The sequence below is a fragment of the Pempheris klunzingeri genome, chromosome 17 (assembly GCF_042242105.1).
Source record: "Pempheris klunzingeri isolate RE-2024b chromosome 17, fPemKlu1.hap1, whole genome shotgun sequence".
Classification (NCBI taxonomy): Eukaryota; Metazoa; Chordata; class Actinopteri; order Acropomatiformes; family Pempheridae; genus Pempheris; species Pempheris klunzingeri.
In genome coordinates this window covers 18,579,889-18,604,002 of record NC_092028.1, presented here as the reverse complement: position 1 = coordinate 18,604,002, position 24,114 = coordinate 18,579,889, and the positions used below count along the sequence as shown (strand labels likewise).

General features: G+C 42.9%; 2 protein-coding genes and 1 long non-coding RNA gene across 3 annotated transcripts in view; 1 reads left to right on the top strand and 2 right to left on the bottom strand.

Moving 5' to 3' along the window:
• Nucleotides 1–753, bottom strand: part of sdk2a (sidekick cell adhesion molecule 2a) — a 78,114-nt gene extending 77,361 nt beyond the window's left edge. Inside the window, exon 1 of the mRNA XM_070847618.1 lies at nt 597–753. Coding sequence (XP_070703719.1) covers nt 597–753 — 157 coding nt within the window. The remainder of the gene's footprint in view (nt 1–596) is intronic.
• Nucleotides 1–24,114, bottom strand: part of LOC139216673 (peripheral myelin protein 22-like) — a 155,853-nt gene that overhangs the window by 112,006 nt on the left and 19,733 nt on the right. The window lies entirely within an intron of this gene.
• Nucleotides 18,393–21,732, top strand: LOC139217385 (uncharacterized). The gene is made up of 3 exons (XR_011585607.1): nt 18,393–18,664; nt 18,763–18,852; nt 21,637–21,732. It is a non-coding gene; the product is annotated as an uncharacterized lncRNA (long non-coding RNA).

Here is a 24,114-nt window from a genome sequence, read left to right as displayed (position 1 = left end):
AAACAATTTGGTCTGACGTTTCTCTGACAGGGTTCACTGGAGATTGAGACCATTTTTTACATTCTTACAGAATAACTGTTAATCCCATAACTATTAATCCAGAATTTTGTAAAAACTGATAACATTGATATAAAGTCACAGAACACTTGAGAGCAATATCCTGGGCTAAAATGATTATCTGGTGAGAGCTTGATGCATTTTAAATTGCTCATAATGACATGTCATGTGGGCTCATTTAAACCGACCAATGTTTGTCACCAAGTATTCGGGTCCAGTTTTGCAGAGGCAGGCTGTGCGCCCTGAGCCTTTAGAGCATGCAAGTGGCCTTGTGGTGACGGAGGGGAGCGAGGTGGGGGGGCGAAGCCGACACTTCACACACGTTGTAGTTTGAATGGGAAGGAATCTGAGAATTGGCGGATTTAATCTTAATTATTAGTGCACGTCACAAATTGCGCTGTAACTGGTCCAAGTTTGACTACATGACACGCATTTGTTTCTGGAACCGCTTTTGCTTGATTGACCTTATTTCCCACCAGAGACTTTCTTAGAACACTATGTGGACACACACAAAAAAAAACCTGAGTTGCGGATCTTACCTTGAGCCCGAGCGCTGAGGACGCAAGTCGCTGACAGCAGAATCCAACAGGAGACCCACACCTGTCCGACCTGTCCGGTCCGTCCAGCTGTAACCATGGTCCGCGGCGCCACCGTCGAGCCCCCGGTGCGCTTTTCCCGTCTCCGCGCTGGGAACATGTTGCTCGGTGGCCACACTCTCCCGGGAAGAGTCCTGGCTGCTGCAGGTCCTGTGCGTCAGACTGCTCCTCACTGGTGATGAGGGTGAGTGACTGGGGATGAGGGGGGGTGGGTGTGTGTGGGGGGGGTAGGAGGGAGGAGGGGAGGGAGGATTGTGGAGAGAGCTCACTCCGTCAGAGAGCACCAGGCATGCAGACAGCACGCGGTAGTACGAAAAGCCTTTGGACAAGTCCCGCATGAGCAAGGCGGAGTCAGTCCAATTGAATTTGCTCGGCTGTCAAGTGTGCGAGACGGAATATTGACATCATCTTCTTACTGCTCCGAATAACCTCTGAAACGCACCACGGAGAGATGAGCGAAATAAAAAAGAAGGAGTGCGGAAAAGAGAGAGAGAGAGAGAGAGAGAGAGAGAGAGACGGTCTCCAAGTTGGTGTGATGTCTGGGTGACAGCTTTTGTCTGAAATTTGATTGCAGCTGTTCTTGAGCAGGCGAAGCCAGCTTCACAACCCAGTGACCAGCGGGAGGTTGCACTGTGACTCCCAGGTGTGTGTGTGTGTGTGTGCTGCCTGAAAGTGTAAATAGACTCAGTCCACCTTTCTGCAGGGGTTAAAAAGATTTTCTTGTGCTTAAAAGAACGACCTCTATTGTGCTCCGGATTTTCCATCATAGGTAACCACTGACTATACAGCTTTTTATGAATTGACCATCACATAGACTAAAGCTTTGCGCACAGCTCGGCCTAAACAGTATCAAGTGCTCTGTACGCTACTGCCACCACGCGGCAGAAAGTGGAAGGAAACGTCTCTTTGGAAAGCTATGATTGATTGTTGACACATTAAAACCAAATGGCTGGGATTCAAAACTACCTCACGACAACTCTTTCCAACTAGCTCTTTTTTTTTTTTAAAGTGTTTTTACTGCCAAGGAATAAGGCATTAACTAGGTCACAGACTAAAAGTAAATGCTACGCGTCCTCTTCTCTAAATCTATTTATTCTGCATTGGTCCCAGTAAAGCCCCGGTGCTGGGCTGTTGGTAGAAAGCAGAGCAGCCGAGCCATCAGACGGAGGGATAGCACAGGAAATGACTTACACCAGAACAATTTAATGCCATTCAGACATTAGTCTGAGATCAAGTAGGATGGCGGACTGTTATCGTCTGTGAATGCTCACCCCATCAGAACTCTCTCTCTATCACCACACAAAGGATGAAAGGCGAGTTAGAGCACCCAGAAATGGTGGGCACTTCTGTAGAGGAGGGAACATATGGGCTTGTGATATCAGCTTTGTTGTCCTTGCTACTTTTGAACTCAATGAAAATTGCATGCAGGGCGAGGTAAGCTTCAAAGAGCTGTGACAATATTCCAGCCTTTAAAAGAAAAATGCATCTGTGTGTGTGTGTGTGTGCCATTAGATTTTTTGAGTTTTGAGGACCTGCAGTAATATTGACTAACAGGAAACATCCAAGCTACCGTGAGCTGGATAAAGCTTGCCGCTGCGTTTCAAAGTATAAACAGAGGTGGTACTCTGCGCCTGTGGGATGTTGCCTCACCTCGCTCGTCCCTTTTATGCCGTGCTTTGTATCTGCTCCCCGTCCTCTGCACTACAAATAACCACCTTCCTTTTCCCCCCAATGGCTCACAACATCTCATTGCTACCAGTGGCTCATTTGGTGTCATCCATTGCTCCCACCCTTTATTTCCTCTCTCCCCACCCCATGCACCAACCCCCTCCTGATAATGATGTGCTGATTATGAGGCTCTTAGGCCAGCAGATTGCTCTCCAGTCTCATTCGCATGCAGTGGAAAATTGCTGCTGTCTTGGAGCCCCCACCCCGCTGTGCGTATCAGGCAGGTTGACATTAGCAAGCTGCTGGGAACAGTGCTCAGGCACGAGGGCAGGTGCTCCGTCTCCGTCTCTGTAACTGTTCTGCAGCAGAGGAAACAGAGGCTGCCTGATGCTACAAGCCACGCTGGGGGGGCACCACAGGCTGGTGTCAAACAATAAGGTATTGTGTAGCTGACATTTATACATTCACTTACCGAGTGCCGAGCGAGAATCGGTGCATTACAGTGTTACACAGAACATTAAAAATAAAGTCGCTCACTCCCCTACGTACAGAAGTGTTTCATTTCCAAATGAAATGTATTACAGCGTGTTTCATCAAAGTGCTTTATCTATATGACAAGCGAACATGATAACTAAAAGTGTTGAGAGCAAACATTTGCACAGACATTTCGAAAATGGACCATTTGAAGTCCTTGATAAGAAAAGACATTCACAGGCACCAGTCCTTTGGTCACAGTGCGTGACCAAATTTCAAAAAAACAAGCCTGAATCATTCTAAAAATCTTCAATTTTATTTTGAAACCTTGGGCACCCTGGGTCAAGTTTCCCTCTCAACGGGTTGTTTTTTTCTTATTTTCTTATAAAAAGCACAATGGTGGACTCAAGAATTCTTCTACAATCATACAATTTTCTTTATAGTCTTGAAAGCTAATTGGATGCTAATTAGATGCTGCTTACAGTGTAGAATTCTAATGCAGACCAGTATATATATAACTGAAAACATGTCTTATATTCTAGTTTCTTCAAAGTAGCCACCCTTTGCTCTGATTACTGCTTCTCTTGATGAGCTTCATGAGGTAGTCACCTGAAATGGTTTTCACTTCACAGGTGTGCCTTGTCAGGGTTACTTATTGGAATTTCTGGCCTTATTAATGGGGTTGGGACCATCAGTTGTGTTGTGCAGAAGTCAGGTTGATACACAGCCGACAGCCCTATTGGACAACTGTTAGAATTCATATTATGGCAAGAACCAATCAGCTAAGTAAAGAGAAACGAGTGACCATCATTACTTTAAGAAATGAAGGTCAGTCAGTCCGGAAAATTGCAAAAACTTTGAATGTGTCCCCAAGTGCAGTCGCAAAAACCATCAAGCGCTACAACGACACTGGCTCACATGAGGACCGCCCCAGGAAAGGAAGACCAAGAGTCACCTCTGCTGCTGAGGATAAGTTCATCCGAGTCACCAGCCTCAGAAATCACAAGTTAACAGCAGCACAGATTAGAGACCAGATGAATGCCACACAGAGCTCTAGCAGCAGACACATCTCTAGAACAACTGTTGAGAGGAGACTGCGCGAATCAGGCCTTCATGGTCAAATAGCTGCTAGGAAACCACTGCTAAGGAGAGGCAACAAGCACAAGAGATTTGTTTGGGCCAAGAAACACAAGGAATGGACATTACATTAGACCAGTGGAAATCTGTGCTTTGGTCTGATGAGTCCAAATTTGAGATCTTTGGTTCCAACCGCTATGTCTTTGTGCAACGCAGAAAAGGTGAACGGATGGATTCTACATGCCTGGTTCCCATCGTGAAGCATGGAGGAGGAGGTGTGATGGTGTGGGGGTGCTTTGCTGGTGACACTGTTGGGGATTTATTCAAAATTGAAGGCATACTGAACCAGCATGGCTACCACAGCATCCTGCAGCGACATGCCATCCCATCCGGTTTGCGTTTAGTTGGACCATCATTTATTTTTCAACAGGACAATGACCCCAAACACACCTCCAGGCTGTGTAAGGGCTATTTGACCAAGTAGGAGAGTGATGGAGTGCTGCGCCAGATGACCTGGCCTCCACAGTCACCGGACCTGAACCCAATCGAGATGGTTAGGGGTGAGCTGGACCGCAGAGTGAAGGCAAAAGGGCCAACAAGTGCTAAGTATCTCTGGGAACTCCATCAAGACTGTTGGAAAACCATTTCAGGTGACTACCTCTTGAAGCTCATCAAGAGAATGCCAAGAGTGTGCAAAGCAGTAATCAGAGCAAAGGGTGGCTGCTTTGAAGAAACTAGAATATAAGACATGTTTTCAGTTATTTCACACTTTTTTGTTAAGTTCATAATTCCACATGTGTTCATTCATAGTTTTGATGCCTTCAGTGAGAATCTACAATGTAAATAGTCATGAAAATAAATACTGAAAAAGAGCATTTTAATGAAAAATAAATACTCGTGTTGGTCTGGGAGACGGGAAGTGCAGCTTGGCCTTTAGATAGCTGTTCTCTCTCCATCAGCTCGCCTGATTTGAAATGGCTTGATTGAAATGAGCTTCATTTGAGATTGGCCCTGTGCTGCCTCACTTATGCATGCAGGCATGATAGTGCGAAGGGAAACAAAGCAGCCATGAAATCCCAGCCTCTGCCCATCACATCTTCGGCTACAAACAGTAAAGTTACAATTGTCTAACTGTTTTCAAAGAATAAAACAGTCCCAGCCATTCAGCTTTGTTCTCCATTCTCTGTGTTCTTCTGTGGACCTCGCTGCCATTTGTAACACATGTTGTTGTTGTGCTTTTCTCAGAAAACACACGCGTACAGTACACACTCTGCACAATGTTTCTGCATCAGTCTTGACACCTCATCTATTGTATTTCACAGAGAAAATCTGATTCCTCCCCACTGTCCCCGGTAAAAGATCATCTTACAGTTGTTTCCTTGAGACAGTGCTGAACTCTAACTGCAAATTGAAACATGAAAAATACAACCAAACTGCTGCTACATGATACATAACTCTGTGTGGGCAAAGCCATCACAGGCTGCTATCATATTCTGTCACACCCTTAGATCTGTTCTCTCTGCTCGCAACAAAACCTCATTTGTATGTCTTTATGCATCCTCTGGACAGCTGATTGACTTCTAGGATTTCCATAATGACTTAAGTTTCAAAATAAATGATTCTTAACAATGGGATATTAACTACAGCACCCACAGCATATCAAAAGACCTGTAGTCAGGGTATCTGAGTATTTGTGGTGTTGAAAAAACAATACTGGCTAGGTCTCAGAATATTACTGATATGAAAATGTTACACCGCTATTACCCAAGGGAGAGCTCACTTAGGAACATTGCCTTGAATCACCGGCATAATTGGTCTCCTCCAGTCTTACTTTGATGTAAATAACATTAGCAATTTTCCAGTCATTTTGCATTGATCTTCCACTGCAGAATAGTGCCCCAAGAAGCAGTTGGAAATTTAATGTCTTAAACTGAAGATGTGAAGGGTGCATTTCATTCAAGTTGTCAGAGAAACCGCGCCACCTGAAAGATGCGACATTATTGGGATTGATTCTGTGCCTCGCCGGAGGCAATTTCTGTCCACCATACCCTGACAGAAATGAGCACGTGTAATAGTGTACATACACATGCACAGGCACTACATTTGATGGCCGATGCAGAGTCAAACAGTTACATTATGGCTTCACATTATGCTGTAAACTGCCACTCCAGGGCCAAGCCTTTATCAGACTGTTTGCTTTCAAAACAATTCTTTTCATCCATCCGCCGTGCTACTTGACAATTTGACATTTGTTTAGGGTTTGTTGTGTTCTGTTTTATGTTCATAACTATTCCTCCTTCTTGTGTCACAGCCTGTGACCTTCACCACACTGATTTGACAATTTATTGCTTCTACTTCCTCCCCAAGTCCTTGTTTACTATGAACAGCTTACAAGAGAAAGCACTGCTGGTGGAAATTGCTTTTTTGTTTCTCACTCCTTTCTCTCACTTAGTTTGTTCCATCTGAGCGGCTGATAGGGTGACAAGTTGTAGCGCTACACGGCATATAAAGAACATTACTTTCATTACATGTGGTCATCTTGAGTGCAAAGATGTCTCTGACAGCATTACATACATAGGTAAATAACCACTATTTACTGAATTCTGCTGCAGAGCCTGTGAGTTTTCTCCTTAAAAAACTGAATCAACTCATCAATAATTATGACTGCTTGCCTCTCTTTGCATATGAAAAGCAGTTCATACATCACCAGACAGTTTGGATCTGCGTAAACAAAAGCAAACTAAAAATGTGAAAGGTGGAAGCATTAGAGAGCATATCCCTGGTAATTTGAGATCACCGGCTGATAAAGGTCATCTTTGTCATCTTCATATTCGGCTGTTGGAAGGTAATTAAAGCAGCTATTTACAAGCAGAGCAAAATAATTTCCCCCCACTTCTCGACTCTGCCTTTTGGCTGATCGCATCACCCTGCTAAATCCTTGAGCCCATAAACCCCCGCCATGGTATATCATGGCATTATAAAATACCCTGGGCACACTAAAGATTAGGTGGGATGAATAGAGATATAGAAGCCAGAGGTCTCATACAATTTCACACTGGTTTTAGCTTGTGAAATTCTTCCCTGTAGCCGTCACTCTGCCATAAGTCCCCTGTGTGCATGACGCTGTTGCCACGTACCTGTTCAACCCAGCATCTAAAACAGAGAGGAATCCATATCTTGGTTTTAAAAAACATTATGTTAAAGATCTCTGTGGGCTTGGTGCCTGTTTCCAGGTGTTCATTACAGCCTGGCATTGGCAGTTTGTCCGTAAGCGGTGCAGGAGCCAGGGTGACAACAGCCCCTGGAGTTTAACAAAATGTGAAGATTTTGAAACCTAATGATTTCCACAACCAGGCCTGATATATTCACAGCCAGCACAGGCAGAATTTTAAACACATAAATAGCATATTTGACCCAGCTGTGTCGATCCCACAGAGATAAAACTATTGTCTGCTTGGTCTGCATACATAAGCTGCATTTTCCTAGTGAATTATGGGGCAGAATGCTTGTAATCAGATCAATGGGTTTGAATTATTGCACTGTATGGATACCATTATACCATATTAGCTGGCTAAACTTAAGCCAATTGTATTGCCCAAGTAGCTTAGCAGTGACAGAGTGATTTATGTAGTTCTCAAGTGTTTGGCCTGGAGTGTAATGCAAATGAATGTGATAGAGCTGGAGTGCTCCCATGTGAGCTGGGCATTGTTTGGGCTGTCTAGAAAGCACAAAACAAGGTTTCTACAAAGGTGCATTTAAAAATTATGATTCGGTCAACATGCTCTGCATCCTCTCAATTACGCAGTGTCAGTTACACTGATGTACAAAAGTCAAAAGATGATGTAGCATACGGCTTTGACATGCCGACGATCGGTGTAAGACTGCGTAATGACAGAGAGGATCCTCACAGATGCCTTGCGAGAGCATTTAGCGACTGTCATTAACAAATTATTCCCAATAGAGTGGGATTAAAACATTTGTGACACGATCATGTCCTGTAAATGAGGCTTGGAAAACTGCTGCTTTCCTCCTTTCTAAAGTAATTGGCCACAGGAGACTAGACGACCCGTTAACAGTTTATTGACAGTATTTGTAAGATTTGCCATAAAATGACATATTGATTTTCATAAAGCAACAATAAAGTGCGCTGTAAAGTACATCCAGCCATAACTCAGCTATAACAGCATCAAAGTAGATGAGAGTAGATGGTTTATACTCCTGATGTAATTCTTAATTTCAGAATGCAGCCCACGTCCCCAACAGTTTAACACCTGAGTGTTAAAGCCACACAAGGTTAACAAAGCAAGACATCATTTTCATTAGAGAAGCCACTTGAGCTAATCATAGAGAGCTCTTGTGAAGTGATTATATCATAAACATAATTAGCGTCCTTGTGACGTCAAGACGCCACGTTTGAAATTGGACAGCTGCTGTAACTTCAGCAGGCAGACACTTATGATAGAGGTCATATTCGCCATTAGGAGTATGGAACCAAAGCTTTTATCCTGGCACTGAATATGGCTACTCTATAAATTTGATACAGGGCCAGCAGGCAATCATGTCCTTTAAGTCCATTAAACATTGACCACTGAGCAGGCCTGTGGTTGTCTTTTTGACGACGGTCTTGGATTGAATAGACTGAGCGAATTTCAGGTTCACACATATTTTCCCCCTCAGGCGGTAAAAGAGGGGAGTCAGATATTATCTCTTGTTGATGCAACAGCCTCCATCAGTCTATACACACTGTCTCCACACCTCCAGGAAGTATGCCTGCGGGCTTCAGCAGCCTCAATGGTCTACAATTGAGCCCTTCTACAATTGAGCCCTTATCTATTCCCAAATGCAAAGTCTTTATGTTTCCGCTTGGGGTTTACCACTGTCAAGGGATCAAGGTCAAACGCATCAGAAAGTCTTCATCATTTCTGACGTCTGCCTATCCTGTATTATATACACACACATTGCACAGCAACCCATAATAAAAACTTCATTAGAAATTATCTTTGAGTGACTGGCATGTCTCAGCTGATGTCATCCCCAAGTAATTATGCTAAGATCAGGTAATGATTAGTTAGAATGAAATGCAGTTAATTTATGCAAGACTATCAACACAAAAGGGTGAAGACTCGATAGGAAAACTAGATTGATGTGTAGAATTTATGAATTCTGATTGACGGATTCCTGGAGAAACTCTGATCCTGACCTGTCCTGCTCTCACAGGTCTTCATTGACTTAACTCAGCTGATTCAATACTAGCTGCCTCATGAGACTGCAGAGTGACTGAGCTCCTGAAGCCCTGAATGTTTTTTTTATTCCTTCATCTTTAAGGTAAAATGATTTAATGTCAAATCATAAATCTAACTGTCAAAATATGATTTTACTGCATAAAGAAAATAAACACCTAGAGAGCTGCTTGTCAAATCACATAAAAGTTGCCAGGTGGAAAAAGAATAGCTCTGTACTCTCGGTGTGAGAGATTTGACCTAAATTCAGCAGGTCATAAGAGAATCTGAGTGCCTTGTGACCAAACATCCTTTGTGGCTGCCCTTGTTATATCACGACCATCCTCCCTAGACACATTTGCACGCACACTCTACCAAGGCTTAAAAGGAGGCTCTTTCTTGCCGTCTGTCTTATCTTCCAGCTTAAGTGAGATCTACACTGATGAAGACTCTGTATTGGCTCCCAGCCTGGTCACACCCAGCACCGTCAGCTCCAACAAACCACCCCGAGCGGTGGACTGATGCCAGCCAGCGTGCACCTGGGGCTCTTTACATCCAGCCAAGACCCACCTGACTAGCTGTGGCAGGAACTGTCCCCAACAGATAGTAGCCTCCTATGTCTTTGTGCTCACAAATGGGCAATAGGATGTGCGGGGAATCATGATGAAATCAGTAGGTAGGGTGCAGGCCACCGGCAGACTAATGGAAGCTGAACACCAACGTCGTGAGTCAGGTTTGGACTCAGTTTGGATGCGGATGTGCGCCGCGAGGGCAAGCCTCCTCTGTCCTCTGTGGTCCTGTGTCACCTCATGACCATTCACTCTGAGTGGATGTGACTACACACACCATAGCCAAAAAAAAAAAACCTTCTCTATGCTTTTTGTCACCTGTGTCTGATCCTCCAGCCATTCCAGCATGCCGTCTAAACCCAGGTGAGAAGGGCAGTCTCCCGCTGTGGCGCAGACCATCCAGGGCTTTCATGTTCTGTCCACTATTTCCCCCTACAAGGCAAAATGACCAGCTTTTTTTTCAAAAGCAGGATGAACAAAGAGACACAGTGAGCAGCCCCATTGGTTCAGTGATCTTTTCTTCACAAACCACCCAGCAGTACATCGTAGCTTAAAATTAGCCCCACGTTCACCAGCAGCAACATCAACACCATGTAGCACATGAATGTATGGATAGTTATATTCCAGCAATCTAAAATAATTCTTTCTCAAACTGGATGATGAGTACTTTTACTTTTTTAAAATTGACACTCTTTTGAATGCATGACTTTCACTTGTAAGAGAGTATTTCTATTAGTATTTTTACTTTATAGTTAAGAAGAATATACTTCATCCACCACTGACATATAAACTATAAACTATCTATAAAACTAAAACCGTTTCTCAATGCCAAGTACGCCATGTGTGGACTTGCGTACTTACAAGTTTGGACTCTGCAAGTCTGAACCCGGAAGTCCGGACTCTGGAGGACGCAGGACGTCACTCTGGAACGGCAGCGGACTTGATGACGTCCCCATCTCAGCTCTCAATACGTATCTACTCCAGTTATCGCCATTAAAATATACATTTACGTTAAAAACGAAACATGATGTTAAACACAACTCTGCCTCGTTTGTTTCCGCTTTAAAAACCACACAAACATTTAAAAAAATAATAATTGAAATGTTCAAATAAGGTGTATGTTGTCAAATCGTGCATAGATTTGAAATGTAAAAACTATAAACTCGGATAAAAGTCTTAAAACTTCACCCTGTAACATAAAAAAGTGTTTTCAAAATTAAAACTGTTATACGCTTCGTCCGCCATGTCACGAAAAGCATTCTGGGATACATAGCTGTCAGAACTCCACACAAGTCGCCACCCGATGCGTCCTCGATAAAATGGGCGGAGCAACAACACATCCGGGCATTTGAACCGCGCTCGGCTTGATGCGGACTTTGAATTGGAACAGTGTTACTTCGGCTGCCAGTGATGACGTCTCACAAGAACACAAGTACGGACAAGAAGGCATCGAAGCAAGAAGTGTACGTAGACACCTGTAGACCACCTGTAGACCACCTGTGACTCGTAAATAACAAGGTAATCCCACCCTACAGCAAACCCTGCAACTATTTTACTCTAAATAGTACCATAATTTAGTAAATGAAGTCAAATGAGAAGTGGGGTCATATTGTCATAGACTTCAATACAAGCAAACTTCTTTCTAAAGCACACCTGGGCATTTTACGGCCCGCGGGCCACATACGGCCCTTTGGGCATCCCTGTCCGGCCCGCGGTATGTCAGTCATAAACACAAATGAACAAGTATTTATGCTGTGCATGCAATACAACTGTGTTGCTTTTATTTTGAAAAGCCTGGCATTATTATTATTATTTACGTAAGCACGCACGTATCTGCGTCTGTCTGCACGGCGACAGACGATGCTAGCCAGCTACCCCTGGCCCCCTAAAAATGTCGGCTCACGTTAAAAAACAGAAAAGTTGATTTAAGGATTACAATCTGAATCGCCACCACGTGACCAAACACGAGGAGACCCAGAGCTTTGCACACCCAGAGATGCAGCTGTCAAGACAAGTTATGCCATATCTCACAAAATCGCCAGAAAAAGTAATCAGTGTAAACCAATCAGTGCTGCATTGCTGAAATATCATTTTGTGGTTTTCAGTTGTTTATTTTTTCCTGAATATAGATGCATTTTTGTCCGCTGACAAGGTTTATCATGTTTTCTTTTGCTTTCTGCATAACATGTAGTCTGAGTGTGACTTGAGGTGTCCTACACCAATCGTAACACGGCTGCTGCAACAGTGACAACTGAACTCTGATGTGTGGAGTGCCACAAGTCCCAGGTAGTCAACCTACAGACTGTGGCCTCTGACCCGTTGAAGGAGTGGGGCTGCGTTATCCACCGCTAATGTGACGGGATTGGAAAGTCAGAAGGACGTTGAAATGGGGCTTAAAACCTGTATTTTAGTTCACTCACTTACTCTGGCAGATCTGGTATTCATGGCGGAGGTGATCACGTTCTTTCAGGTCGGTGATGGTTCACCTCATTGCTTTTGGAGCTCAACCTCGCATGGATGTCAAACATAATGTCTGACATTACTCACCTGTAGCACCTCTGTTTAGCAGATCAGAAAATGATCAAAAATAAAATTTGTTACGAATGAATATTTTTCCTCTTTAGTCTACAAATTAGCATTCCCAATTACATCCTTTTTTTTTTTTTTTTTACCCTGGACGAGCTCATGTCTCATTCAGTCCATCTCCACCTCTCTGTTGTTCCAATTTCCTGTTTCCTCCGTCTCCAATTTTCTTTCACGTTCTCTGCTCAAATGTCAAGTACCAGCTGTCAGTGCCTCGCCATTGCCGTCTGTGCCCATAAATCTGGGCTAATTCTCCACCTCTCTTCCATAGTGTATAAATCTTCTCACTCACAAGAGCACTGGTCGTTTTTGATGAATGGGCTAGAGAAAGCACTGGATGCCAAGCGTGCTCCAATAGAGCGCACAGTCCACACAAACACTGACAGCGAGGATTCGACCATGTTGAAGTTAGCAGCAGCAGCATGTCTGTCTTCCAATTTGATGCTTTTTAACCTCTCTGATATAGAAAACAATGCAGAGTTTTTCATCCTGCTGACACTCGGATGCGATTGAAAAGCTTTATTCATCTTTTCTTTTTTTTTTTTTCTTTATCTTTGGGGTGAAGGTTAGTTCAGGATTAATGCAGTCCTTAACACTTGCATTATTTTATGCTAAACTAGGTAGAATATCATATCAGATGGAACCATGAAAGTCAAATAATTCACTCACTAAAAGAAGAAAAAAGGTCATGCTCCGAAGATTCAATTCCTCAGCGAAATGTTGAGGGCAGCATACAAAGTCGTAAGTAAAGGTTGAAGCTTGGCTGAGTGTGACAATGGATTGTTTAATTGCTTTAACAACACACGTGTGAAGGGTTTGGTACAGTAAACTAGTTTGCTGCCACACAAGTTCAGCCATGAGGGGGTGTTTTGTTTAATGAGAGGAAATGAGGATTTGCGCAGCCACTAGCTAACAAACCGTTGTTATTTTGTGCTTCATTAATACCAGCTGCTTGAGCAGGCTCAGTTGATCTCCATGTCAACACACATTACCAAGTCAATCTTGCAGCTTGACTACTTGCTGAGAAACCAATCATAATCGATCTCCTTGTCTCACCGCGGGCAAGAAAGAGACAGAAACACCCTGCCAGCTTGTCAAATGCCAGAAACACTTCTTCAAAAAGACAGCTTGATGACACGGTCTCTTGGCACACTCTGGGCATTTGTCCATCACTTTGAACAGTAAATGAAAGTGCGACAGATGACATCAGTCATTATGAAAAGCCTGTCGTGGCACCTCTCCATTGCAGCACTCAGTATCACCTCCACTTCACCGACTGATACTTCACAGGTGATGGTGGAAACGCTGTTGTCGGTCTCCAGCTGGCAAACGCAGGCAAGTTGTTGTCTGAGCTGAACTGATAAATGACACATTAACACACTGTATGCTTAAATAAAGATAAATCACCGTCTTAAACATTTGAAGTGAAAACACTCCCTGGTCAACAGTCACTAAATAATATTATCAGCACCAGCAGGACGAGTTCTGGTAAAGATCCAAAGCCTTGATGCCGTGTGTGGCAGCAGGGATGTCTAGATGTAGATCAGAGTCTTCTGAGACATACAAGAATCTTTAACATAAAATTTGTAGTTTATATGCAGTGTGATATTTCAATTAAAAACGATCATCACTAATCTGTATGTGTTACCTGGGTGTATGAGGAGAACAGTGTGCTAAAATAAACATGACAGCAAATAAAGATGTGACACCAGAGAGGGTAGAAATTGATGACCTCTGTGAACAGAGGAGACCGTTTATCTCTTTGTTTTGTGTTTTTTTTTTTATATATCACTGGAGTCACCACTGGCCCCAACTCCAGATGGCCAGTCTGTCCTTGAGTGGCAGTAGCATAAAAGTTAAAGAAGCAGGTCTTTGGGAAAGTTGCTCATTCAATTCCCTAGCCAGGCAGCAGATCTAGACATGAAAGTGAATGAGAAACAACCGCTTTCAAAAGATACCATTTAATAAGGGTTTGAACCCTCACCTGGTCCGACAGTAGCAGCTTAATGGCTGGAAAATGCCACAGAGGCTCATCTGCGTGACCGTGAACAGTGTTAAAAAATGTGTCGGAGCTTAAACAAGACTAGGAGTCTTACAGCACTGTGAGGCCGCACTAAGGCATAGTACTGCTCCGAGCTGAAGAGCTCGCTGACATGCTTACAATGACTGAATGCTCATTATAATGTTTTTCGTGTTAATCATAATTAGCATGCTTTAAAACTAACACTAACGCTATTTAGCACCAACACACAGTGTATTTGAAGCTGATAGTAATGTCCTGCAGGCATTTAACAGTATATAATCAAATACCTGCATAGATAATTACTAAATAATGAGCCAAAAAATAACAATGTCTACTCTCAAGTGTCGGAGCTGGCTAGCAGCAATGAGAGATCGCCGTTTGTTTCCTATCAACAGCCGTTAATATTGATTTCTTTTTGCTATAGTGCCTTAAGTGTGTCGTTATCACTGAAACCACAGTGAGGAAGGTCCTGTAACCTTAGGAATTTCGGACAAAGTGACAATGAATCAACTTTTTACCCGATGATGGAGCTGGTGGAAGAGTATGAGTTTACTTTTGTGTCTTTATTATGCAATCAAGTGGAATACATTTGAGAATTTGAAACTGGTGGAATTAAAAGTCAGGGGATTACATGAGTCATTAGGATTTGTCCTCTGAGCACCATTAACACGTGCAAAACTGAATGGCAATGGACCCAAAACAGCAGTTCTTAGAATAAACACGAATGATGAATATAGAAATGAAAAGTAGATAAGTGTATAAATATAATTAATAGCCATAAAGCTTTTTGATCTGTCACACCAATAAAGCCTATTTGAATTTGAATTGAATCGCAAAATAGAATAAATTCACACACTTTCTTTCACCAAGACCTACCGGGACTCCTCCTAGCTAACATCTTTCCCCCTCTTCCTCTATTTCTCTTTTCTCTGTCACCCCTGAATGTGACATGCTACCTGCCAACTAGATCTTGCCTCCCACCCCGTTGATAGGAGTGATGTAGAGATGCGGGGTGCTGGAGCAGAGCCCTTGGGGAAAAAGCTGAGGTAAAATATGAGTGTCTTGCCAATCCCGATGAAATGCCGGAGTCGTCTGTTACCAAGTGTGTCCCTCCCCACCCCCTCACCCCACCCCACTCCTATATATCACCCAGCACTGCCGGATCTTCTGACGGATCAGGTTCAGTAAATCTCTCACTGTTTTTACAGTTTAAACTGTTACTCACTGCTTATCTTGAGCCGCCTCCCTTAGACAGGTTGTAGAGGAACATTGTGGACATTATGCCAGGCCCTGTTAGGCCCAGTACTGCGCTGATGGATCTTTAATTAGAGCTGCCCAACATGTGGTTTCTCAGGATACCTCTTATTCCTTAGAACATGCATATTTGGATTAGCATAGCAAAAGTTCATCCAAACATCTTGTGCTGTTGACTGAAACTGACAGCTGGATGAGAGTTAAGCAGTCTGCATGCTTGTGCACATCCATCTGCATTGTCATGCATATGCAAATTACAAATAAAACAAGCAGCTACTCATAAAAATCATTGCTCCGTAACACTACTAGTGTTCAAAAACTCAATGAAAAACACAAATTTTAATTAGACTCCGACTCAGTTATGCACTGTACGGTATATACAATATGTCCCCGGATCCCGATGTGTTGGCAAGTTCATACGAGACCATTCTATATGCACAGTGTGTGTGTGTCTATACATTGACGTCTGCAAGTAAAGAAGGTATCAGCGGCAGTAATCTAATTATCCTGACACTAAGTGAAGGGCACAGAGGGATTATGGAGGTTAAGCACTACATTCCATTAGTGGTCTGACACTCATCACCCCTATCAATTCATTATCTGCAATTATCCTGATATCAGTTGAAAAGTTGAAGAATTTCTGCCCGAGTGTAGAAACCCAAAATGGTGCCACACTTTGAATAAGAGATGCTTGAATCCCCGAAATAGCCTAATTTCTACAGTCACAACAATTCACTAACAGGATGCACTGCAGCAGGGGAAGCTGGGGATTAAGCTGAATTGTCACTGGGGTTTGTATCAGTGCATGATCTGGGTATGAGAGTCGGAGTGAGTGGGAGGTGGAAAAAAAAAAAAATGTAAGTCGCCCCCGGGTGCCGAGGGTTCTACTTAGCACATGAATAATGTAATGAAATCGCTGGTGATTTACTCTACAGTAAACACACCCTTTTGACAGAATGTCCTCCGACGGCGAGTGTTTGTAGGTGGCGGTGTGTTTTGACACCTCCGTACATTGCTTGTACGCTTGTGTGTGCGTCAGTGTCAGGATGTAGCCCTATGTGCCATCGGGTGCATGTTTTAAGTGTGAATCCCGTGTGCTGTGCTGGGCTGAGCTCATCACAGGTGAGGGCCGTGCGTGGGCCGCTGTCACCTGTCCTCCATCATCCCTCCTCCCCTGCCTGTCCCCGAATCTCACGGCTGTTTCATGTCACTCATTAATGGATGCCCCAGGGCCAACAATAGCTCACTACAGCCTTTTATTACTGTCACTTCACTCTCAGAACCGCCAAGGTCAAATCTGCTTCACTGTCGTTCACCTGTCACACTCGGCGTGCTGACATTTGTGTTATGGGGAGCGAGAAGGGATGTGTGCGTGTCTAAAAAAGAGGAAGAGGGTGAAAGAGAGAAAGAGACAGAATGACGGAGAGGAGAAAGAAGGGAAATAATAAAATGTCAGGAGAGCTGCCATGTGAACAGATGTAGTCTGTTCTCTGTCCTTGATTAACCGTGATGAGTATAGCCCCTGTGAGAATACAATATGTAAGTAAAAATATAAAGGCAATCTGTTTCCTGGGGAGAAATTTTAATCACTGGATCATTTGGTTTTGGATGAAGCGATCAGTTTTCAAAGACAGTTGAAGAGTTCATAAAATGAAACGCCACAAACCGAAGGAGAGCTATCCTAACTTTGATCAATCAACTTTAGTATCTCCCACTTGATACATTCTGTGTTCTGCTAAAGTATGTATTATACAATAGGTGGTGAGGATGTGTTCTGTGTGTTTCAAGGACGTCCTATGGCCTGCTCTTAAAGGCTGTGCTATATGACTAGAGCGCAAAAAAAGAAAAAAAAAGAATAAGAAACAGGAAGTACAAGGACAAAAATGTGATGTGTGCATATGTCACATGTTTAAAGCCAGGCTATACAAAAATGCAGGGTGTATATACGTAGGACTGCTAGCAGTATTCTTAGACAATCCTCTTCTGCTGTGAGCTCTGTCATGAATGTGATTGTTGTAATGATCTTCAGGTGTTCACAACGTGACTCTGTGGTATCTGTTTTGCATGCCACCAACCTTCAAGGTTAAGCGCTCTGTTATTTTTATGTTTTTCTCCCTCTATGTGTGTACATGGATCGTTACAGTAAGTCAGTCCATCGCTTTCCTCGTAAAACATGTTTTTAAGTGAGAACAAAATTTCTACTTCAAATTGTTTCAGACATCTGGTACACTACTTTATTTTTTTGTGCTGTTGTTGTAATTAGATCAGTGTTTCCTCATTCGTGTCGCATTGCTTATAATCTTTGTTTAAATACTAAGCTCTCTATCTTGAAGGCCCCGTGACAAGCAGTTCCGAGAAGGAGCTTCTTTTCCCAATTCAAAGCTTAGAACAGAAAAATGTTTCTTTCGTGTCTTGAGCTTTTTGGTTTTTGTGTTAACACATAAGAGCTCCGTTGATGGTGACATTTGAGGTTGTCACGCCATCTTTGAAGGGCTAATTCTTCTCTGAATTTTTGTTCAGCCTGACTTCATTCCTTGTCTCGTGAACAAGTGAGATGGTGGGGCAGGCTGGGTTAAGGCCTCAGGGAGAAACATATGACATCAAGCATTAAAAATAAAACTTGGTCAAACTGTTTGCAGAGAACATCAGCAGAAACTGCATGATAGCAAAAACTCTAGATAGCAGGAAACTTGCACAGTGCTCAGGACAGGCTGACAGTCAATTATCAGCATCTTTTTCTTCACTGAAATCCTCTTGTATATACATCCTCAGTTCCAATTCTGGACTTGAAAAGAAGACCCTTTTTTTTTTTTTTTTTCCAGAGAGTTATTTCCTCCAATATCTTGTCTCTCTCTGTGTTTTTAACAGGCAGCCCCATGGGATTACAGTCTTGCAAGCCTTGCAACTCTTGCCTACAAAGTAAGGAGGAACTCAGACCGGCTGTTGGCTGCTCGTGTGTGTGTGACGACTGGAGATACTGCTCTGACCGCTGCTGTGACATCTGCTGCCAGATGTGTGTGGACGTGTGCTCTGGCTTGTGTTCAGGAGACTGCAGCTACACCTTCTGTACTCTCTGCCTCAGCCTGGCACAGAGCTGTGTCTCACTTTTTACCACCCAGCAAACTGAAGCATCAGTGGCACAACGTAAGTCTATTAAACACAATGCAGCCGTCTGCCACTGATCACCTGCATGTTTACTTCCGCGAACCCATATTTAACCTGACTGTTTTTATTTGATTCAGACGCTATGATGGATGCAGAACAATATGCCCTAGTGAACATCTGACCAAACCCAAAAGATGCACTGACTTAAGAACCCACGGCTGCAGCAGGTAAATTGAATTCAGCTACACGGTGCTTGTTTTGCTAGCACCAGAGCCTTTATACATTCTGTGGGATTTCAATAAAACTGTTCTTTTGTTTCATCAAAGACGAGATTATTGCCAACTTTCAGTTGCACTGTAACCAAGTGAGAAGACTTTTCATTTGAGCTATTTAATCCACGCTGACCTCTAAAATTCTTGCCAAGCGTACTATGGAATAGATCCAGCCATTTGTATTGTTCACTTCCGAGTGCATTTCAGTGATAGTATAAATGCATTTCAGTGGTCAAAAGCCCTTTGATCCCAAGACGTGTTGACAATAACAGAGTCTCAGTGCATTTAACTAGATACAATAATCACCCTCTCTCTTACAAGGGTCAGAAAAAGCCTGTGTATGTAAGTCCTCTTATCTTGAATGACTTGACCTGCGAGTGGTAAATCAAAGTTTCAACAAACAGGATTTATATCCTCTTCCATCATATTGCCAAGCTAAAGTTTTGCATCACGAACAAAGCTGGATTTGGTGTGATGGTGTGTCTCTTATTGCTTTTTCCCCACACACATTTGGCAAAAAAACAAAAACTGAGAGCACATCTTGTTTTGTCTTGAACGACCAACACAGGACTCATTCATTCTGTACAGGCTGATCTGCTGACTAAAGGACAGCACTGTAGGGCTGAGAAAGATTGCACACAGATTTAATTTAACATAAGGAAGACAAATATGTACTTGTAAAAACTGGAGAAGCTTCCATTGCAGTAAAAGGAAGTCTGAAACAATGACAGAAAGAAAAAGAAATGTTCTGTTGAGATTGATTACTTATGATCTTGAACCTGTATATGTCATGAGCTGTACACACTTTTTTGACATTGTAGTCTGAGTAATTGACCAAGTCGTGAGAGGTTGGAAGTATTCCTCAGGGGTCTGCAGGTTTCCAAAGCATCTTCACACGGAGGCTTGTGTGAAGTGGAACAGATCAGTGCATTGGTCAAGTCCGTGCCAGTGGAGCATGATGCTGCCAGCATAAAAAAATGTGGCAAATCAACTCTGACGTCACGTAGCGACTGAGACTTTCTTAAACGGTAACATGCAGATAGCAGAAGGGGAGGAAAATTCTAAATAGTCGGCCAAGCTTATATCCATAGCCTGTTTCCTGTGAGTCAGACCAGGTAAAAGTCAGCCCAGAGTTAACGTCTAGGGATTTGCAGACCCGTCTCGCTGCATCTGGGACACTTGTGCATGCTTCTATAATATGAAGACAAGTCAATCAACATGGGTTCCATGGGAGGGATGCTAAGAGGAAGCCTCTACTCTCAAAAGAAAAAAAAAAAAAAACCCAAAGCTGTCCATTTCAACCTTACCAGAGAAAACCTGGAGAAACCTGAAGCTTTCTGGAAGTCCATTCTGTGGAAATTGAACTGTTGCACGATGGTGGGGAAAATGGATCATCCAACATGATAATGATCCAAAACATTCCAGCAACAACAACAACCAGTGGCTGAGGAGGAGGATGACTCATGTTCTGGATTGGCTCAGTCAAAGTCCAGACCTGAATCCCATTAAAACGCTGTGGCGGGACCTGAGGTGGGCAGATCCTGCCAGATGCCCATCCAACCTCACTACGCAGTCCCCCAAAGCAGATGTGAGAGGCTTGGTTACCACAGAAACCGTTTTGTTGAGATTACTGCTGTGAAAGGAGCTGCATTACAATCTTAACTGGAGGGGTTCACATGTTTTTACACTCATGAACTATGAGTTTTTGTTAAATCAACCACCTCTGTCAAATAAACAGACAATATATGATTTTATTGTATTTGCATCCATTATTTCCAATGTCTGTATTATGAATAGTGGTATAGATTGACATTTTACAAAAATACTGTTTATATAGTGCTTATTGGTGGCACAGTATGATGGGACATTAAGCTGCATTAGCAAACAAAATGAAAGAATGCAATATGCAAGCACTCAGCGTATGAATCAAGCAGTCATATGGTGAATGTAAACCAAAATTTAATTAATAAATAAATAGCTAAGAGATGATAATGGACAACAAACAGATGTCACACAGATTGCAGTGAGCACAGACAGATTTGAAGAACTAAGGTTAGCGTTGGTTGATGTGGTGATGATCAATAGGTTGATGCAACGGACAGGAAGTGGCGAGTGAGTAATCTATCATTTCAAAATAAAAATAATATATCATTTTTTTCCCCTGACATTTAAATCGTGTGATCCATGGTAGAGCATGTTGGCTTTTTGAACATACTGTTCTCGGCCTACTTTGGTGTAGCTGCACCTGTAAATTGTGACTAAACAGTTGGAAGGAAGTCCTGCCCCCCCCCAGGGTCCAGGGGTCATAGTGCAGTTTGACACTGTCCATGTTTTCATGTTCAACCTTAAAAATGACCATAACGTGATTCATAAAAGTCGTCCACAAAGATGAGATTTAATTGCAGACCTGTGGTTTTCAGTTATAGTAATTTAACAACTCCAGTCCCTGCTCTGGCTGCTCTGCAACAAAAAAGGCATATTGTGCACTCCTCCTCCACATCCATATGCTCATGTTGTAACAGCACAATAACGTCTGTGTTCTACCGGTGAAATACGCGCTGTAGTGAATTTCAATTTGCAAAACAATAAGGTGCTGGAAGCATGAAATTCCACTCAGCTCGTCTGACCCACAAGATAACCCCCCGACAACAGGAGGGTCAGTGAAATCTTGATATCTCTCCTTTACATCGGATTGATTGACAAGTATATTGAAGAGAGTCTGACTGCTTCCTTCCGCAGCGACTGCGGAGCCAGGCTACGGGCTGCTTTCTAATGAGGACGGGGTTGAGAAGCACGGACACTTTGACAACGGGAGTAAACAGAGCTGTCTGCACGGCGGCGGCGGCGTGTGCGTGTTGCATGCACGTGTGGATTGGTAAGTTCAGAGTTCATGAAATCTTTTGTGTGGGAAGACAAATGATGTATAATCGTGAGTATGTTTCTTGTAGAATACAGTATATGAAGTTGTGTCAAAAAGAATGTATAAACATGATATGCTAAATGCTGCCAGAGGTATTACAAGTTTGTGTGTCTTCCAGTTTCAGAACAGTGGCCCTTACAATGAGCTCAAGGTCGTCGCTGCTATCACGGCTGGACAAAAGCTCTTTGAACAAAACAAACTTTCCTTCTCTTGGGTCACATCCATGCGATGGCAGAGACTGTGCCCTACTTCACACTCATATCACCACCTCTCTAGCCCCCAATGCTGCTCCTCATTTCATGTGGATGTGTTTCTTGTGTATCTGGATGTTTGCTTACAAGAACAACTAGTTTTATCCGTATTTTTCAACGCAATCCTTTTTAAGGAGACAAACAGGATTCCCTAACACCAACTGAGTAAGTGCTGCATTTTTCACATCTGTAAGATTAAACTGAAGTGTAGAAATGGCCTCATCCCGGTACACAAGCAGTACTTCAAAGCGCTCGTTAGATGTCTGCGAGATTGTTTTGCACTTTGAGGCAAACAAAAATATGATTTGGTTGCACACAGTGTACAATCTGATATCTCTTTGTGAGATAAGGGGTGCCTGAGGACGCAAGGTTCTATTTGCTTTCACTGAATTAGACCTTTTCATTATCGTCCATGAAATTGCTAGCTTATGGAAGTTTTAATGACGGAGCGAGCCATGTCCCAGCATCAAGAAAAGCTTAGAATAAGGTCTTATGAGGAAAATCTAACAACACAGACAGTACGATGGCCTGTTTTGTGTCCCCAACTCTACTCCTGTTTTTTTTCCTCCTCCCAGTCCCTCTGGACTCTGCACTGCATTCAGTCCAACTCTAATTCGTGCCTCAGAGGATACCCCGTGTGGCCTAGTTTACTCCTTGAACTGACCTTATCCTCGTGAAAGTATGCGCCTATATGTATTAATCCAATATCCGCAGGAAATCCTGGGAGTCCGAACAATTTGTGCATACATCTCTCACCTGGATTGATCTGTTGTCTCTGAGTGTGGTTTCATTGTATATAATTTTGGCGTATTTGCTTGAAATATCTGGAGAGTAGATATAGAATATCAAAGGTCCAGTAGGAGTTCTGATGTTAACGGAAATATTGTTCACAAATGTTGCACTGAAATCAATAAAGATTGGCTACTTAATTGATGCAGAAAAGCTGCTTAGCCTCAGAAAAGAGTCTTTCGTGACTGCATCTTACACTCTGTCTGTCCTGTTTTGTTAACAATGAGATTTGTCTTCTTTGTGTACAGTGTGGACTTTTACAAATCATTGACAATGTGTTTTAAATATCTTGTCTCAGGTTTTTTTTTTTTCTTGAAAGCAGCAGAGTGTGGGCACATATAGATAGTCAGGGTGAGGCCCCAAACGACTGAGGTTCTACCTCAAAAATGTGTTGAAGGAAGAACAAAATTTAAGATCTTGTGAGGGTTTTTTTCCCACCTTTGCTGTCTTTCATCTTCTTCCCTCTTTCTTATCTCTTTGTGGCTGAGTGCATCTCTCTCACCTCGCTCGCTGTGTGTGTTCTCCTCACATGAATTGCATTGCTTTTACTGAATGTCTTCTGGTTAGGTGTGGAGAAAGGCATTGTGTGCTGCTGTCAGTCAACTAGATTACAGCTCTAGAGGATCCTTATTGCTCACCTTCCAAAAATAAGTAGATTGCTCCTAACTTTGCTGGCCAGATATATCTGAAGATGTCTGTTTTTCCCGTTTCGTGAGATTGTGCTACAAAAAAAACTCAACATGAGACAGAATCGGAAGACTAAATCTGAATTTGAGTCAACAAAGCTGCTATCACCGAATCCTCACACACTGTGTAGATGCACCGATCACCAGATCTGAAAAGGAGAGGAAAACAGTACATACATGTGTTGTTTAAACATTCGATCACTGTTCTGTGTTTATTTGTTCTGCAGCTATTCTCATATTGTGTTTTTTCAGCAGCAGTTCTGTTGTTGCTTTTTCCCCACAGAAAAACAGAACGAACCATCTCATGGCTGAGAGAAGCTCCATCATTAGCTCGCTGGACACACAATGCTTACTGAATGGAAGGTGATCTTAACTGTCGAGGAGCCTGTTGCTCTTCATCTGTCCAAACCGCACCTTCTGTCCAACACAAAGCTCAGTCTCCTTGAAACGCCTTTCTCTTTTCACTCCTAAAATCGTTTAGATCCTCTGAAAGTCTGAACCTGCAACTTTGAGCATTAGAAATTCTTTGGAGCGCTGTTTCACCTGGCACACTATCTATTATGATATGTTG